Source organism: Bufo bufo, chromosome 2, assembly GCF_905171765.1.
Source record: "Bufo bufo chromosome 2, aBufBuf1.1, whole genome shotgun sequence".
Classification (NCBI taxonomy): domain Eukaryota; kingdom Metazoa; phylum Chordata; class Amphibia; order Anura; family Bufonidae; genus Bufo; species Bufo bufo.
This window is the reverse complement of record NC_053390.1, coordinates 423078935-423097624: the sequence shown is the minus strand read 5'-3', so window position 1 is coordinate 423097624 and position 18690 is coordinate 423078935. Positions and strand designations below refer to the sequence as shown.

The following is an 18690-nucleotide window of genomic DNA, read 5'->3' as shown; positions in this document are numbered from 1 at the left end:
TCATTTCAGGGGCTCAAAAGTAATTGGACAAATTAGCATTACCATAAATAAAGTGTTCACTTTTAATACTTTGTAGAGAATCCTTTGCAGGCAATGACTGCCGGAAGTCTGGAACCCATGGACATCACCAAACGCTGGTTTCCTCCTTTGTGATGCTTTGCCAGGCCTTTACTGCTGTTGTCTTCAGTTGTTGCTTGTTTGTGGGTCTTTCTGCCTTAAAGGGGTTGTCAGAGTTATTTTTTTTTGTTCTTTGTATGTTTCTAACTAGGCAAATTAAAGGACTTTACAATTCACTTACTTTATCTCCAGTTGCTGGGTCACATGACCTGTGATGTCATCTTCTCTCCCTGCTCTGATGATGATTGTGCACAAGCCTGAAAGAGCAGATGTGTGTCTGTACACTAGATGTCACTGTGATGGACACACACCCCTGCACTGCTGCTGTCTGCTCTCTCCCTGGATTCTTAACCCCTTCAGCTGCACAGACTCAGGGCTGAAGGCTTTACTGAGTAGCTGCAGACAGTGAGTAGACAAATGCTGTGCACAGGAGCTCACAGACTAGAGGATTTCTGCACAAGAAAAGGTAGGGGGAAGATCCTGTGTGTATCAGCAGTGTCATTGTACAGCTGGTACTTGTAGTCCTACACATTCAACATGCTGCTGAGTCTCCCAGCAGGCAGACAAGTCACTCAGGGCAGCTCTTGTACTCACTCCCTTTGCAGATCAGGGGGAGAGGCAGAGATTGTTGTTATTGCAGGTAAACAAAGGGCCAGAAGAGAACCAGGGAAATGAGGAAATATAATTTTATTTACCTAATACTTGCTTAGCTTAGTTATATATTGCTGCCCATCATATGTACAGTGCTATATATATATTTTTTCATAACTCGGACAACCCCTTTAAGTTTTGTCTTAAGCAAGTGAAATACATGCTCAAATCGGGTTGAGATCTGGTGATTGACTAGGCCAGTGATAGGCAAACTGCGGCCCTCCAGCTGTTGCAAAACTACAACTCCCACCATGCCCTGCTGTAGGCTGAAAGCTGTAGGCAGTCTTTGCATGCTGGGAGTTGTAGTTCTGCAACAGCTGGAGAACCGCAGTTTGCCTATCACTGGACTAGGCCATTGCAGAATATTCTGCTTCTTTGCCTTAAAAAACTCCCGGGTTGCTTTTTCAGTATGTTTTGAGTCATTGTCCATCTGTACTGTGAAGCGCCGTCCAAACAACCCTACTGCATTTGGTTGAATCTGGGAAGAAAGTATATCCCTGTACACTTTAGAATTCTTCCGGCTGCTTCTGTCTTCAGTCACATCATCAATAAACACTAGTAACCCAGTGCCATTGGAAGCCATACATGCCCACTCTGCCTCCACCATGTTTTACCATGTCATGTGCTTTGTATCATGAGCCGTTCCAAGCTTTCTCCATACTTTCTTCTTCCTATTATTCTGGTACAGATTGATGTTAGTTTCATCTGTCCAAATTATGCTGTTCCAGAACTGGGCTGGCTTCTTTCTATTTTTAAGGATGATTAATGGTTTGCACCTTGTGGTGAACCCTCTGTATTTGCTCTCATAAAGTCTTCTCTTTATGGTAGATTTAGATACTGATACACCTACTTCCTGGAGAGTGTTCTTCACTTGAGTGGATGTGAAGAGGTTTTTCTTCACCATGAAAAGGATTCTGCGATCATCCTCCACGGTTGTCTTCCATGGACGTCCAGGCCTTTTTGAGTTCCCGAGTTCACCAGTGCGCTCTCTTTTAACCAGAATGTACCAAACTGTTGATTTGGCCATGCCTAACATTTCTGCTATCTCTCTGATGGATTTATTTTTGTTTTTCAGCATAATGATGGTCTGTTCACTTCTATTTAGGGCTCCTTTGACTGCACGTTGTACGTTTACAGCAGCTGCTTCTAAATGCAAATGTCACACCTGGAATCAACTCCAGACCTTTTACCTGCTCAATTGATGATGAGTTAACGAGCAGCCCATGAAATATCTTTTGAGATAATTGTCCAATTACCTTTGATCCCTTGAAAAGAGGCAGCTACGTATTAAAGAGCTATAATTTCTAAACCCTTCCTCCAATTAGGATGTGTATACCCTCAAATTAATAGACCCCCCCCCTCCCTCCCCCCGAGCTGTGACAGGAAGAATGCTGCAGCAAAAAGGATATGCCTCCTTCGAAAGAACATGCCCCTGAGCTGTGACAAGGAGAGAGCTGCAGCAGAAAGTATACACCCTTTGTACTAGGACAGGGAGAGCTGCAGCAGAAAGAACACACCCCATGAGATGTGATAGGGATGTAGCAGAAAGAACACACCCCATTAGCTGCGATAAGGAGAGGGATGTAGCAGAAAGAACACAGCCCATGAGCTGTAGAAGGCAGAGAGCTGCGGCAAAAAGAGCACGCCCCTGAACTGTAATAGGGAGAGAGCTGCAGCAGAAAAGGCACACCTCGTGAGAAAGGAGGCATGTCCTTTGCTGCCATGCTGAAGAGGATCCTAAAAAGCAACTGGAGCAATGAATAGGGAGATCCATGTGAGGTACAGGGCTGGTTCTAGCTTTATTAGAAGAGATAGTCATGTATTATATGATGTCTCATTTTAATATTTTTTATCAATCTTGGCAAAACCCCTTTAAACCCACAAGGCGTGAGGTGTCGGTGCTTTAACCCCTTTGGGCAATTTGCCGTACATTTACATTGCTGGCACTATGTGCTTAGCACAAAGCTGTAGATGTCAGCTGTATATTAGCAATAGCAGTATCTAGGTTTTTAGACAGAGGGAGGGGCTGCTGGGCTTAAAGAAGGCCCCAAGGATTGCTATGTGTGCACACCTTCTAGGCTCTGCTGGAGACAGTCTTTTGGGCTGCCTGTCACTTTTACATTGACTGACATAATACACTAAACTATTGCAGGGTATTACGTAAGCAATCAAATGATTGCATGGTCAAGTCTCATAGCCGGGCTTAAGAACAGGGGTAAAAAATGTTAAATAAAAAGTACTGAAAAACAAATTCAAGAGTAAAAAAAACAACAAAAAAACTTTTTATTTTACAAAATGCCACCCACAGTGTGCCACTAGCAGTGTCAGTAACACTGCCCCTTTTAGTGATGCCATCCACTGTACTCCCATTACTATTCCAGTCTTAGTGCCCAACATAGTAGTGCCATCTGAAGTGAATACTTAAATATAGCCGTCCACAGTGCCCAATAACCAAAATAATAACCCTCCAGACCCCCTTGCCACAGTTCACTTCTCTTGATCTTGGACCACTACTGGTTTCCAGAGTAAAGAGACTCTTTACAGTTCATTGGCAGTTCTCCATGGTTGCTCCATTATATGCAAAGACTCTCTCAAATAAATGTCAAACACTTACAATGTTGTTTTAGAAGTTTCTGAGTGGTACCAAAAGGGGTGTAACAGCTCAGGAGAGCCGTTTTTCTCTGGAAATCATTGGTGGTTGAAACTCACAAAGTACACAAAGTCATTTATGAAATATTTAAAGATCATTTTGATTGGAGTTTCCCTTTAAGTCCTTGGATCCATACAGTATGTATAGCATCTGTAAAATACAGGGTTAAAGGGGTTATCCAGGAAAATATATTTATGACGTATCCTCAGGATAGGTCATCAGTATAGGTCAGGTATAGGTCTTCAGATCTGCTGGTGATGCAACACCTGCTGTTAGAAGAGGCCTTGAGTACAGCAGCCTCTTCCTAGGCCAGTGATGTCACCGTACATCGGTCATGTGACCTAGTTGAAGCTCAGCCTCTTCCAAGTCAATGGGGCTGAGCTGCAAAACCAAGCACTGCCACTATACAATGTACGGCACTGTCCTTGGAAAGTTGCAGTGCTCACCAGAGCTCCGATGAGAGCAGCGGTTCCCTGAAACAGCTGATCGGTGGGGATGTCGGGACCTGAGGATAAGTCATCATTATCATTTCCCGGAGAACCCCTTTAACTTTTGCTTCCCTCACTTTTGAAATGATATTACCTGAATGAGTTGTAGAGCATCAGGCTGTTGACGTATTTTTGTGACATGGACTTTAAATTTGTCGATGGCACACAGCTGGTCATGGCATGATTCTGTCTGACCTTCGTACGCCCACAGTGCCAGCTTTGCCTTATCTTCAATAAATTTCTTTGCTAATTTTTCTTCTTCATCCAGTAGCAGCCTTAGCTCTGTAAATTTCACTGTCAGCATATCTTTGCTTGCCAAAGTGTGGGCCTAGAAACACAGATGGGAGTATTAGGAAAGTGTCAAGAATCAAAACCAAGCATTTCATGTTTCATTCACAGCAGAGGTTAGAGCTTTGTTCGGCTTTTCAGCTGACTTGTACTGATAAGGCAATGGCGGAAAAAAAAAAAGAATCTTTCAATGCGCAACAGACAAGTCAACAATGTCATGCCTGGCAGTGACAGCAAGGTGCCATATGGGAGAGACAGCTAATTGCACAGTACTTTCTTTTCATGTGAATTATATATCTCATTCAATGTGGCTTTTATTAATGTCCCTTTCACTAAATTTACCACCTAAATGGTCTTATTCTAAAACATCACAATATTCCACAATAAAAGAGGAGCCTATTCATTTCATGGTGCCAGGTTTTGCCACCCAGTAAGGCATAGTTGAAAAAGGGTGATTACTGCAATGTTAGAAAATGTTCTGATTTGTTATGTTTGTATACTTAACCCCTTCAGGACCCTGCCATTTTTCACCTTAAGGACCAAGCCATTTTTAGCAAATCTGACACCAGTCACTTTATGTGGTAATAACATTAAAACACTTTTACTTATCCAGGCCATTCTGAGACTCTTTTCTCGTCACATATTGTACTTCATGACAGTGGTAAAATTGAGTCAAAATATTTCATTTTTATTTATAAAAAATTTACCAAACATTTGGAAAAATTAGCAATTTTCTCTACTTTTATAATAGATAGTAATAACTCCAAAAATAGTTATTACTTTGCATTCCCCATATGTCTACTTCATGTTTGGATCATTTTGAATATTAAATTTTAGTTTTTTGGGACGTTAGAAAGCTTAAAGGTTTAGAAGTAAATCTTACAATTTTTAAGAACATTTCCAAATCCCAATTTTTTCAGGACCAGTTCAGTTATGAAGTCACTTTCTGGGGCTTACATATTGAAATCACCCCATCTTTTAAACTACACCCCTCAAGGTATTCAAAACTGATTTTACAAACTTGGTTAACCCTTTAGGTGTCCCACGAGAATTAAATGAAAATGGGAATGAAAATTAAAAATTTCACTTTTTTAGCAGATTTTAAATTTTAATCAATTTTTTCTGAAACACATCAAGGGTTAACAGTCAAACTAAACTCAAAATATATTACCCTGAATCAGGAGTTTACAGAAACACCCCTTGTGTGCTCAAAAACTGATGTATGGGCGCACAGCATGCTTCAGAGTGGAAGGAGCATCATATGGCTTTTAGAGAGCGGATTTAGCTGGAATATTAATTGGAATGTTGCATATTAAGACACCCTGAGGTGGCCCTACAGTGGAAACCCCCAAAAAGTGACCCCATTCCGGAAACTACACCCCTCAAGGAATATTTCAAAGTGTGTAGTGAGCACTTTGACCCATCAGGCTTTTCACAGAATTAGGAGACGATTGGCTGTGGATAAAAAAAAAATGAAATTTTTTTCCAGAAAAAGTTGCTTTACACCCACATTTTTCACTTTTTGTTCCCCATTTCCCCTGAATACACCAACACCCCAAATGTGCTAAAAAAAAATGATGTATGGATGCATGGTAGGGTTCAAAAGGCAAGTAGCACCATAGGGCTTTTGGAGGACAGATTTTGCAGGATTGGCTTTTGGGAGCTATGTTGCATATGAAGACACCCTGAGGTACCCCTAGAGTGGAAACCCCCAAAAAGTGACCCCATTCTGGAAACTACACCCCTTAAGGAATATTTTAAGATGCGTAGTGAGAACTTTGTCCTCAAAGGTGATTCGTGGAATTGGCTGTGAAAATGAAAAATTAACATTTTTTCCAGAAAAATGAACTTGCAGGATAACAGGCCGAACTGGATGGACTGTATTTTTTTCAGCCTTATATATACTATGTTTAGGCCCAAATTTTTCACTTTCATAAGGGGGAACTGGAGAAAGTGTACCCACTAATTTATTGCCCATTTTCTCCTGATTATAGCAATACCCCATATGTGCTTGTATACTGCTATATGGGCGTACCACAGGGGTCAGAAGGAAAGGAGCACCAAATGGCTTCTGGAAGGCAGATTTCACTGGAATAATTGACATGCGCCATCTTGCAATTGAACACACCCTGAGGTACCCCTAGAGTGGAAACCCCCAAATAGTGACCTCATTCCAGAAACTACACCCCTCAAGGAATGCTTGGCATTAGGTAACAGGACAAAATGCACCCCACATTTTGTTCCCAATATCCCCCTGAATACGCCTACACCCCATATGTGCTCAGAAAATGATGTATGGGCGCATGGCAGGGCTCTAGAGTCAAATAGCTAAATATGGATTTTGCTGAACTGAATTGGCAGACATGTACAGGGAGTGCAGAATTATTAGGCAAGTTGTATTTTTGAGGATTAATTTTATTATTGAACAACAACCATGTTCTCAATGAACCCAAAAAACTCATTAATATCAAAGCTGAATATTTTTGGAAGTAGTTTTTAGTTTGTTTTTAGTTTTAGCTATTAAAGGGGGATATCTGTGTGTGCAGGTGACTATTACTGTGCATAATTATTAGGCAACTTAACAAAAAACAAATATATACCCATTTCAATTATTTATTTTTACCAGTGAAACCAATATAACATCTCAACATTCACAAATATACATTTCTGACATTCAAAAACAAAACAAAAACAAATCAGTGACCAATATAGCCACCTTTCTTTGCAAGGACACTCAAAAGCCTGCCATCCATGGATTCTGTCAGTGTTTTGATCTGTTCACCATCAACATTGCGTGCAGCAGCAACCGCAGCCTCCCAGACACTGTTCAGAGAGGTGTACTGTTTTCCCTCCTTGTAAATCTCACATTTGATGATGGACCACAGGTTCTCAATAGGGTTCAGATCAGGTGAACAAGGAGGCCATGTCATTAGATTTTCTTCTTTTATACCCTTTCTTGCCAGCCACGCTGTGGAGTACTTGGACGCGTGTGATGGAGCATTGTCCTGCATGAAAATCATGTTTTTCTTGAAGGATGCAGACTTCTTCCTGTATCACTGCTTGAAGAAGGTGTCTTCCAGAAACTGGCAGTAGGACTGGGAGTTGAGCTTGACTCCATCCTCAACCCGAAAAGGCCCCACAAGCTCATCTTTGATGATACCAGCCCAAACCAATACTCCACCTCCACCTTGCTGGCGTCTGAGTCAGACTGGAGCTCTCTGCCCTTTACCAATCCAGCCACGGGCCCATCCATCTGGCCCATCAAGACTCACTCTCATTTCATCAGTCCATAAAACCTTAGAAAAATCAGTCTTGAGATATTTCTTGGCCCAGTCTTGACGTTTCAGCTTGTGTGTCTTGATCAGTGGTGGTCGTCTTTCAGCCTTTCTTACCTTGGCCATGTCTCTGAGTATTGCACACCTTGTGCTTTTGGGCACTCCAGTGATGTTGCAGCTCTGAAATATGGCCAAACTGGTGGCAAGTGGCATCTTGGCAGCAGCACGCTTGACTTTTCTCAGTTCATGGGCAGTTATTTTGCGCCTTGGTTTTTCCACACTCTTCTTGCGACCCTGTTGACTATTTTTAATGAAACGCTTGATTGTTCGATGATCACGCTTCAGAAGCTTTGCAATTTTAAGAGTGCTGCATCCCTCTGCAAGATATCTCACTATTTTTGACTTTTCTGAGCCTGTCAAGTCCTTCTTTTGACCCATTTTGCCAAAGGAAAGGAAGTTGCCTAATAATTATGCACACCTAATATAGGGTGTTGATGTCATTAGACCACACCCCTTCTCATTACAGAGATGCACATCACCTAATATGCTTAATTGGTAGTAGGCTTTCAAGCCTATACAGCTTGGAGTAAGACAACATGCATAAAGAGGATGATGTGGTCAAAATACTCATTTGCCTAATAATTCTGCACTCCCTGTATTTTAGGTGCCATGTTGCATTAAATAAATTCCTGGGGTCCCCAGAAATGAAAAACCCCAAAAAGTGACCCTATTTCGGAAAGAGAACCCTCGTACGAACATTTTAAGTGGTAGAAAGGGTACTTTTCAGCAAATAGGTGTCTCACAGAAGACAGAAATACTTAGAAAGCATTTCAAAGCACATATTTGTTAAGAAACAATAATTACTGTACTAGCAGCCCCCAATTTTTTTTCACAAGGGGTTAAAGGAGAAAATGCACCCCAGGTTGTGTTCCCAATTTGCTCCCCATTCAGGGAACACCCCATATGTGCTTGTAGCCTGCTGTATGTGCGCACAAGGCAAATGGCAAAATATGAATTTTGCTGACAGGCCTGAATTGGCAAACATGGATTTTAGGTGCCATGTCGCAATAAATAAATTCCTGAGGTCCCCAGAAATGAAAAACCCCAACAAGTGACCCCATTTCGGAAAGAGCTCCCCCGTACGATCATTTTAAGTGGTAGAAAGGGTACTTTTCAGCAAACAGGTGTCTCACAGAAGGCAGAAATACAGGGTGGGCCATTTATATGGATACACCTTAATAAAATGGGAATGGTTGGTGATATTAACTTCCTGTTTGTGGCACATTAGTATATGTGAGGGGGGAAACTTTTCAAGATGGGTGGTGACCATGGTGGCCATTTTGAAGTCGGCCATTTTGAATCCAACTTTTGTTTTTTCAATAGGAAGAGGGTCATGTGACACATCAAACTTATTGGGAATTTCCGAAGAAAAACAATGGTGTGCTTTGCTTTAACGTAACTTTATTCTTTCATGAGTTATTTACAAGTTTCTGACCACTTATAAAATGTGTTCAATGTGCTGCCCATTGTGTTGGATTGTCAATGCAATCCTCTTCTCCCACTCTTCACACACTGATAGCAACACCGCAGGAGAAATGCTAGCACAGGCTTCCAGTATCCGTAGTTTTAGGTGCTGCACATCTCGTATCTTCACAGCATAGACAATTGCCTTCAGATGACCCCAAAGAAAACATGACCCTCTTCCTATTGAAAAAACAAAAGTTGGATTCAAAATGGCCGACTTCAAAATGGCCACCATGGTCACCACCCATCTTGAAAAGTTTCCCCCCTCACATATACTAATGTGCCACAAACAGGAAGTTAATATCACCAACCATTCCCATTTTATTAAGGTGTATCCATATAAATGGCCCACCCTGTACTATAGAAAGGATTTCAAAGCACACATTTATAAAAATGAAAAATTACTAGCAGACCCCAATTTTTCCCCCACAAGTGATTAAAGGAGAAAATGCACCCCAGTATATGTTCCCAATTTTCTCACCTTTTTGCAAACACCCCATATCTGCTTGCAGCTTCAGTAGCGCACTTTTGTTTGCAAAACCTGTGTGGCTCTGGTACCGCAGCAGGACCACACAAACTGCTGCGTTTACTAAGTACACATAAATATTTCAAGTGGTACTGTACTCTCAAGGGGAGGTGGAGTACTGTTACATATTACTATTACATATGCAATAATGTATGTTCCGATTGCACTACGATCTTAAAGTATTGCTACTATTGTATATCGGTATATTACCTTGTTAGTCGGCGCTGCTTGGTAGAGGTATGGGCTCTGCTGTATTGGATTTGAGGTCCTGCTCTGTCACGGATACCTGTTGTACTATACAACATACGCCCCGGCCGGTAGCGAGATGCTGGTAAGTTCGGAGTTAGCGGTTTGCGCTCTCACGGAGCGACTAGTGACGTCACTTCTGTAGCTAAGGGTTGCTACAGGTGCCAAAAAACCTCCTTTGGCACCTGTAGCAACCCTTAGCTACAGAAGTGACGTCACTAGTTGTTCTGTGAGAGCGCAAACCGCTAACTCTGAACTTACCAGCATCACGCTACCGGTCAGGGCGTATGTTGTATAGTACAACAAGTATTTGTGACAGAGCGGGACCTCAGATCCAATACAGCAGACTGCGTACCTCTACCAAGCAGCGCCGACTAACAAGGTAATATACCGATATACAATAGTAGCAATACTTTGAGAGCGCGGTACCACATGATTTTTAGGTGCCATACCACATTAAAAAAATTCCTGAGGTCCCCAGAAATTAAAAACCCCAAGAAGTGACCCCATTTTGGAAAGTGGACCCCGTACAAACATTTTAAGGCGTTAAAAGTGCACTTTTGACCTAACAGGTGGTTCACAAAAATTAATATGTAGTGGTTGGTGAAAAGTGGATATGTAAGCTAGGTATAACGTGGTAAAATTACAGGGTACATCAAGGATTAAATTAATACTTTATGGATGTGTGGTAGATTCTGAAACACTCCTGCATGCATAGGCCAGGTTTTGCAGTGGTAAATTGTGTCTTTTCTTATCCCCCCTTTTGGAACACACCCTGCATCTTTTTTGGGTACTTTCCTTCCTTGCTGTCTGGGGGACTTGACCTACAAAATGTTGCCCTGGTACAACACGGGCACCATGACTCCCTGAAGTACTGGGACCCTCCCCGCCCCGGCTTTGAAAAATTAGGGCCTTGATAACCACCTCTTGGAACTGGAGGAAAGTTCCTGTGTGGCCTGCAGATTGAAATAGCACGTACGCATTGCACATTGCCACCTGTACAATGTGTACGGCCAGCTTTTTGTACCACACTTTTGTTTTTCGTGTGGCACTGTAGGGCTTCAGAAGTTGATCTGAAAGATCAACCCCTCCTATGTGTAGTTCAGGATGAAAACTGGTTTGGGGACAGTGGTAGTGGTACCTCGCACATGAGCAGAGGAGCTGTTTTTTTTGTGAACGGTGGTCAGTAAACCCTCCCTTTGAAAAGTAATAGGGACTCATCCACACATACATTTTTATCAGGGGTGTACACCTCAGCAAACTTGGTGTTAAAGTGGTAAAGGACGGGCCTTACTTTGAACAGACGTCAAATGTTGGGTCATTTTTTTTTTTTTGGGGGGGGGGCACTGTGTATTGTCATTGTAGTGTAGGAATTTCCGAATTGACTCAAAACACTTCCGGGTCATGGTGTTACTGTAAATTGGAGTCTGGTAGAAAATGACGTTTGGCTTCTTTACTATGCCCATATGCAGCACGAGTCCCCAAAATGTCATCATCTCTGCTGTACTTACTGGGGTCCAATCTAGCGGTCTAGCATATGGCGAGGTAGGGTTCTGAGCTATAAATTGTTGGGCGTACAAATCGGTTAGGGCCACCATTAAATTTACAAAATCTTCAGAGAAGAAGATTTAGAAAAAATCTTGTTCTGTGAAGCCCGCACTGCCTATCTGTATTCCAGAGCTGCCCACAAAATCTGGAATTTGGGGCTGATAATCGTCAGGGGGTGGGGTCCATAAGTGGTCACTCTGGGGGGCTGCCTCCGCTGCTACCCTGGGGCACCTTCTAGAGGGTCCCTTATCAGCAAATGATGATGATGATGAGGGGGCAGAGGAGTAGAGCAAAGTGGCATCCACTTCTCCCTCACTGGCAGACTCAGTATCAGAGGCAAGATACGTGTATGCCTCTTCAGCTGAGTAAACTCGTTGGGAGGTACAGGCCATTTTTATTTTATTGGGGTGTTGTGTGAAATGTGTAAAACTTTATTTATTATGGGGCGTGTATGTAGTGTTTTCACAAGTGAAGGGGCTTGTTATAAATTTGAAATATAGAGAAAAGAGTAGAAAAAAAAAAACGCACGCACGCACAAACCTACACTAAGACTACCTAACTAAAATTTATATATATATATATATATATATATATATATATATATATATATATATATATATATATGTATATGGAGATTTATATACACTGTTCAAAAAAATAAAGGGAACACAAAAATAACACATCCTAGATCTGAGTTAATTAAATATTCTTCTGAAATACTTTGTTCTTTACATAGTTGAATGTGCTGACAACAAAATCACACAAAAATAATAGAAATGGAAATCATAATTTTCAACCCATGGAGGTCTGGATTTGGAGTCACACTCAAAATTAAAGTGGAAAAACACACTACAGGCTGATCCAACTTTGATGTAATGTCCTTAAAACAAGTCAAAATGAGGCTCAGTAGTGTGTGTGGCCTCCACGTGCCTGTATGACCTCCCTACAACGCCTGTGCATGCTCCTGATGAGGTGGCGGACGGTCTCCTGAGGGATCTCCTCCCAGACCTGGACTAAAGCATCTGCCAACTCCTGGACAGTCTGTGGTGCAACGTGACGTTGGTGGATAGAGCGAGACATCAATGCCTTCATCTTGCAGGAACTGCTGACACACTCCAGCCACATGAGGTCTAGCATTGTCTTGCATTAGGAGGAACCCAGGGCCAACTGCACCAGCATATGGTCTCACAAGGGGTCTGAGGATCTCATCTCGGTACCTAATGGCAGTCAGGCTACCTCTGGCGAGCGCATGGAGGGCTGTGCGGCCCTCCAAAGAAATGCCACCCCACACCATTACTGACCCAATGCCAAACCGGTCATGCTGGAGGATGTTGCAGGCAGCAGAACGTTCTCCACGGCGTCTCCAGACTCTGTCACGTCTGTCACATGTGCTCAGTGTGAACCTGCTTTCATCTGTGAAGAGCACAGGGCGCCAGTGGCGAATTTGCCAATCTTGGTGTTCTCTGGCAAATGCCAAACGTCCTGCACAGTGTTGGGCTGTAAGCTCAACCCCCACCTGTGGACGTCGGGCCCTCATATCACCCTCATGGAGTCTGTTTCTGACCGTTTGAGCAGACACATGCACATTTGTGGCCTGCTGGAGGTCATTTTGCAGGGCTCTGGCAGTGCTCCTCCTGTTCCTCCTTGCACAAAGGTGGAGGTAGCGGTCCTGCTGCTGGGTTGTTGCCCTCCTACGGCCTCCTCCACGTCTCCTGATGTACTGGCCTGTCTCCTGGTAGCGCCTCCATGCTCTGGACACTACGCTGACAAACTCAGCAAACCTTCTTGCCACAGCTCGTATTGATGTGCCTTCCTGGATAAGCTGCACTACCTGAGCCACTTATGTGGGTTGTAGACTCTGTCTCATGCTACCACTAGAGTGAAAGCACCGGCAGCATTCAAAAGTGACCAAAACATCAGCCAGGAAGCATAGGAACTGAGAAGTGGCCTGTGGTCACCACCTGCAGAACCACTCCTTTATTGGAGGTGTCTTGCTAATTGCCTATAATTTCCACCTGTTGTCTATCCCATTTGCACAACAGCATGTGAAATTGATTGTCACTCAGTGTTGCTTCCTAAGTGGACAGTTTGATTTCACAGAAGTGTGATTGACTTGGAGTTACATTGTGTTGTTTAAGTGTTCCCTTTATTTTTTTGAGCAGTGTATATTGTGTGGATTCTCTCTGGTAGACAGGACAAGCGGACGCAGTATAGAGGCAAAGACCAGTTTGTAACTCAAAAACCTCAGTGTTTTATTCACACTTATGGCAACAAAACAGTACGACAATCCATTTGCAGTTTTGGTGTTCGTTCACACCTAGACAGTTCATACAGCAAAAACAGTCACCTTTTATCCTGGGTGTTAATCCATACCCAGTTGGCATAGCACAGGACAGAGCAGTCCTCCTGGATTCAGGCCTCCAGCCTGGCACAAGGCTCAGATCCCACAGAGATTGCCAGAGCTCCAATGTCAGAGAGAGATTATCACCACCACCTGACACTACTGGCTGTATTTTATAGGCCTCTCAAAACCCGGCCTAGAACGTGGGGAGTAGTCACCCACCCAGCACTTTGACTACTCCCTGTAAGAGCCGTCCTGGATCAGCTATTACAGCTATACTAAATAGCAAGGTGTCAAACAGCAACTGCTGCTGACACATGAAGACTACCTCTTACTCCACCGAGGCCAGGAACCTCAGTGACACATACCTTCCGTCAATGACGGTCCCTTGTGCCTTCCTACATACTGTCACGAGGGTATCAAGAGCCACGTCTGACTCCGTTATACCCGGGGTCAGGAAGTCGCAGCGGGTGGCTGCGCGCTCTATATCTAAAGATCATGGTGTTTCTTAGTTATTGTTTTCTGTGTTTGCCTTGCTATTCTTTTTTTCTCTCTCTACTTAGAATCCAATATGGATCCTATTGATGCCTTGGCAGAACAGCTTCAAAGCCTGTCTTTGGAGGTGGCAGGATTGAAGGCGTCTGTTCTCCAACAACAGCAGCAAATGCAGCAGACCGCACCCCCAGCGGTTGCTATGGGTAACCAGGTTGTCACTGAACCCAAGGTTGCTCTTCCCGACAGATTTTCTGGGGGAAGGGACAAATTTGCAACGTTCCGTGAGGCCTGCAAATTATATTTTAAGTTGCGCCCTTACTCCTCAGGTCATGAAGAACAGCGGGTTGGGATTGTCATTTCCCTGCTTCAGGGGGATCCGCAATCCTGGGTGTTCTCGTTACCCCCTGGTTCTCAGGCTCTTCGTGGAGGGATTTTTTGGGGCTTTGGGTCTCATATATGATGACCCTGACCGAGTCGCCCTGGCTGAGTCGAAGTTACGGAGACTCCTACAGGGAGATCGGTCAGCAGAGGAATATTGCTCAGAGTTCCGTAGGTGGGCTACGGATACTCAGTGGAACGACCCGGCTCTCAGGAGTCAGTTCTGCTCTGGGTTATCTGAAAGGGTTAAGGATGCACTGGCGCTGTATGAGACCCCCCTTTCCCTTGATGCTGTTATGTCCCTCTCTATCAGAATAGATAGACGTCTTAGGGAGAGATCGAAAATTCCGGAGCAATTGGTTACCTCTCCCAAGCAACAGTCAGCCTGTACTGACTTAGATGAGCCTATGCAGCTAGGCGGAACTTCTCGTCAGGTCCGTCCTCCCGAGATTCGCCGTAGGGGGGGGCTTGTTTTTTCTGTGGGGGGAGGGGTCATTTCATTAATGTCTGTCCCTCCTTTCTCAAAAACAAAAGACCGTCGGAAAACTACTAACCCCGGGCTGTGCGGAGGATGTCAGCCGGGGGGTATACGTTTCCTCCATACGAACATCTCAATTTGTGTTACCAGCGGTCATTGTTTTTGGTGTTAAGACGGAGTCTATTTCTGTTTTTCTAGACAGTGGAGCAGGGGTAAACTTGATTGATGCCCATTTTGCCCGCACTATGGGTTTGTCTCTCTGTACGCTGCAGAGACCTATTCCCGTATTCGCTATAGATTCTGCTCCTCTGTCTCAGAGAAACCTCACCCACATTGTTCGTAATTTACACCTTCGGGTAGGGTACCACCATAATGAGTGTCTTTCATGTTACGTTCTGGAGGGCCTTCCCTCTCCGGTGGTATTGGGTCTTCCCTGGTTGGTAGCGCACAATCCAGTGGTGGATTGGCAGGCCAGGGAGATATTGGAGTGGAGTGAGCATTGCAGAGAGAATTGCTTAAATAACAATTGCTTAATCGCCTCCATAGCTTCCCTACCTACATTTATTTCGGACTTTGAGGACGTTTTTTCTGAAAAGGGTTGTCAGAAACTACCACCTCATCGTCCTTATGATTGCCCGGTTAACCTGATTCCCGGGGCAAAATTACCCAAGTCCAGGTTGTATAATCTTTCGGGTCCCGAGAGACAAGCCATGAAAGATTATATCTCCGAGAGTCTGGCTAAGGGACACATCAGACCCTCTTCTTCACCCGTGGCTGCAGGGTTTTTCTTCGTTAAAAAGAAAGATGGGGGCCTGCGTCCTTGCTTAGATTTCCGTGAGTTAAACCAGATAACCATCCGTGACCCATACCCTCTTCCTCTCACTCCTGACCTTTTTAATCAGATTGCGGGTGCTAAGTGGTTCTCCAAACTTGATCTTAGGGGGGCCTACAATCTGATTCGTATCAGGGAAGGGGATGAGTGGAAGACAGCTTTTAACACCCCTGAGGGGCATTATGAAAATCTTGTTATGCCTTTCGGTCTGACCAATGCCCCTGCTGTCTTCCAACATTTCGTTAATGATATTTTTAGTCATCTCATCAGCAGGTTTGTAGTCATATACCTAGATGATATCTTAATTTATTCGGCTGATCTGAAAACACATGAGGTGCATGTCAGGCAAGTCCTGCAGGTCCTACGGACGAATAAATTATATGCGAAAATTGAAAAATGTGTCTTCGCTGTTCAGGAATTACAGTTCCTGGGATATCTATTATCTGCTTCAGGTTTCCGCATGGATCCTGGGAAGGTCCAGGCAATTTTAGATTGGGATCTTCCTGAGAACCTTAAAGCCCTACAACGGTTTTTGGGTTTCGCTAATTTCTATAGAAAGTTCATTAAAAATTATTCAGTGATCGTTAAACCCCTTACCGACATGACTAGGAAGGGGACGGATTTTTCCAAATGGTCTGACGCCGCTAAAGATGCATTTTCCTCTCTAAAGGAGAGGTTTACCTCGGCACCTGTTCTAATTCAACCTGATGTCTCCCAGCCTTTTATTGTCGAGGTAGATGGGAGTGGGAGCTGTATTGTCTCAGGGTCCGTCTCCTGGCAAATGGCGTCCTTGCGCTTTCTTTTCCAAAAAATTATCTTCTGCAGAGAAGAATTATGATATTGGAAATAGGGAACTGTTGGCGATTAAACTGGCGCTTGAAGAGTGGCGTCACTTCTTAGAGGGAGCAATCCACCCCGTCACGGTGATTACGGATCACAAGAACCTTCTGTACCTAGAATCGGCTAAACGTCTCACCCCTAGACAAGCTAGGTGGTCGCTATTCTTTACCAGATTTAACTTTGTAATCACCTATCGTCCTGGGGCAAAAAATACCAAGGCAGACGCATTATCTCGTAGTTTCCCTGGAGGGGGTAATGTTTGTGATCCGGTACCTATTTTACAAAGAGGAGTGGTTGTCTCTGCTGTACACTCTATTCTAGAGGGAAAGGTGTTAGAGGCTCAGGGGGACGCCCCGGCCTCTTGCCCCTCAGAGAAATTGTTTGTACCGTTAAACCTGCGTCTTGAATTATTAAAAGAACATCATAATTCGGCACTTGCTGGACACCCGGGTAGTAAAGCAACCTTGGAGCTTTTATCTCGTCGTTTTTGGTGGCCAAGGTTGCGTCAGGATGTAATGGATTTCGTGTCTACTTGTTCTACTTGTGCACGCGCGAAAGTCTCTCATACACGTCCAGCAGGGTCTTTATTGCCACTTTTCATTCCCAATAGGCCATGGACACATCTGTCTATGGATTTCATCACTGACTTACCGTTGTCGGCGGGTAAAACAGTTATCTTGGTAGTAGTAGACAGGTTTAGCAAAATGGTACACTTTATTGCGCTACCCGCACTTCCTAATGCTAAAACTCTCGCTCAGGTGTTTATCAGTGAAATCGTGAAGCTTCACGGGGTCCCTTCCGATGTGGTTTCGGATCGGGGAACCCAGTTTATTTCTAAGTTTTGGAAAGCTTTTTGTTCCCGTTTGGGGGTTCACTTGTCCTTTTCCTCAGCTTTCCATCCTCAGTCGAATGGACAGACTGAGCGTACCAACCAAAACCTAGAAACATATTTAAGGTGTTTTGTGTCTGAAAACCAAGAGTTGTGGTCATCATACTTACCGTTAGCTGAGTTTGCCATAAATAATCATTATCAGGAGTCCACTGGCAAGTCACCATTCCTTGGTGCATACGGTTTTCATCCCCAATTTTGTACTTTCAAAGAGGGGGGGTCTTCTGGGGTTCCCGAAGAGGAAAGGTTTTCTTCATCTCTTTCATCGGTATGGCAGAAGGTGCAAGTTAACTTGAAAAAGATGAGTGGTAAATATAAATGCATGGCCGATAAGAAACGGTCGCCAGGTCCGGACCTAGGAGTGAATGACTATGTGTGGTTGTCTACTAGGAATATTAAGTTGAAGGTTCCTTCTTGGAAACTGGGTCCTAGGTTCATTGGTCCCTATAAAATAGTAGCCGTCATTAACCCTGTGGCTTTTCGCCTGGAGCTACCTCAGACTTTTAAGATCCATAACGTCTTCCATAAATCGTTACTCAAGAAGTATGTTCCACCTCTAGAACCATCGCCGCTGCCACCTCCTCCTGTTATTGTGGATGGTAATCTGGAGTTTCAAATAGCCAGAATTGTTGATTCTCGTCGGGTCCGCCGCTCTCTTCAGTATCTTGTGCATTGGAGGGGTTACGGTCCCGAGGAAAGAATGTGGGTTCCAGCGTCAGAGGTAAACGCCAACAGGTTAATTCAGACTTTCCATGCCTCTCATCCGGAGAGACCTGGTCCTGAGTGTCCGGAGGCCCCTCGTTAAAGGGGGGGTACTGTCACGAGGGTATCAAGAGCCACGTCTGACTCCGTTATACCCGGGGTCAGGAAGTCGCAGCGGGTGGCTGCGCGCTCTATAGCTAAAGATCATGGTGTTTCTTAGTTATTGTTTTCTGTGTTTGCCTTGCTATCCTTTTTGTCTCTCTCAGGGATCCATAGCTTCTCCTCCTCAGCTGTTTCGTGTCTGCCACTCCCTACCTCCTTATATTCTCCCCTCACACTTCTCTAGTTGCCAGTTATAGAGCTTCCTGCCTGGACATCTATACTGACCCACTGGAGTGGTTAATCCTGGTTGTTGTTCTTGT

The 18690-nt window shown here is 44.0% G+C and overlaps 1 protein-coding gene across 2 annotated transcripts in view; it reads right to left on the bottom strand.

Annotated features, from left to right (window-relative positions):
• Positions 1-18690, bottom strand: part of TRIM14 (tripartite motif containing 14) — a 95339-nt gene that overhangs the window by 19324 nt on the left and 57325 nt on the right. Inside the window, exon 3 of one of the 2 annotated variants that reach the window (XM_040417376.1) lies at positions 4001-4234. The exons of the other annotated variant lie outside the window; for it this stretch is intronic. Coding sequence (XP_040273310.1) covers positions 4001-4234 — 234 coding nt within the window. The remainder of the gene's footprint in view (positions 1-4000; positions 4235-18690) is intronic. 2 annotated transcript variants of the gene reach the window in all.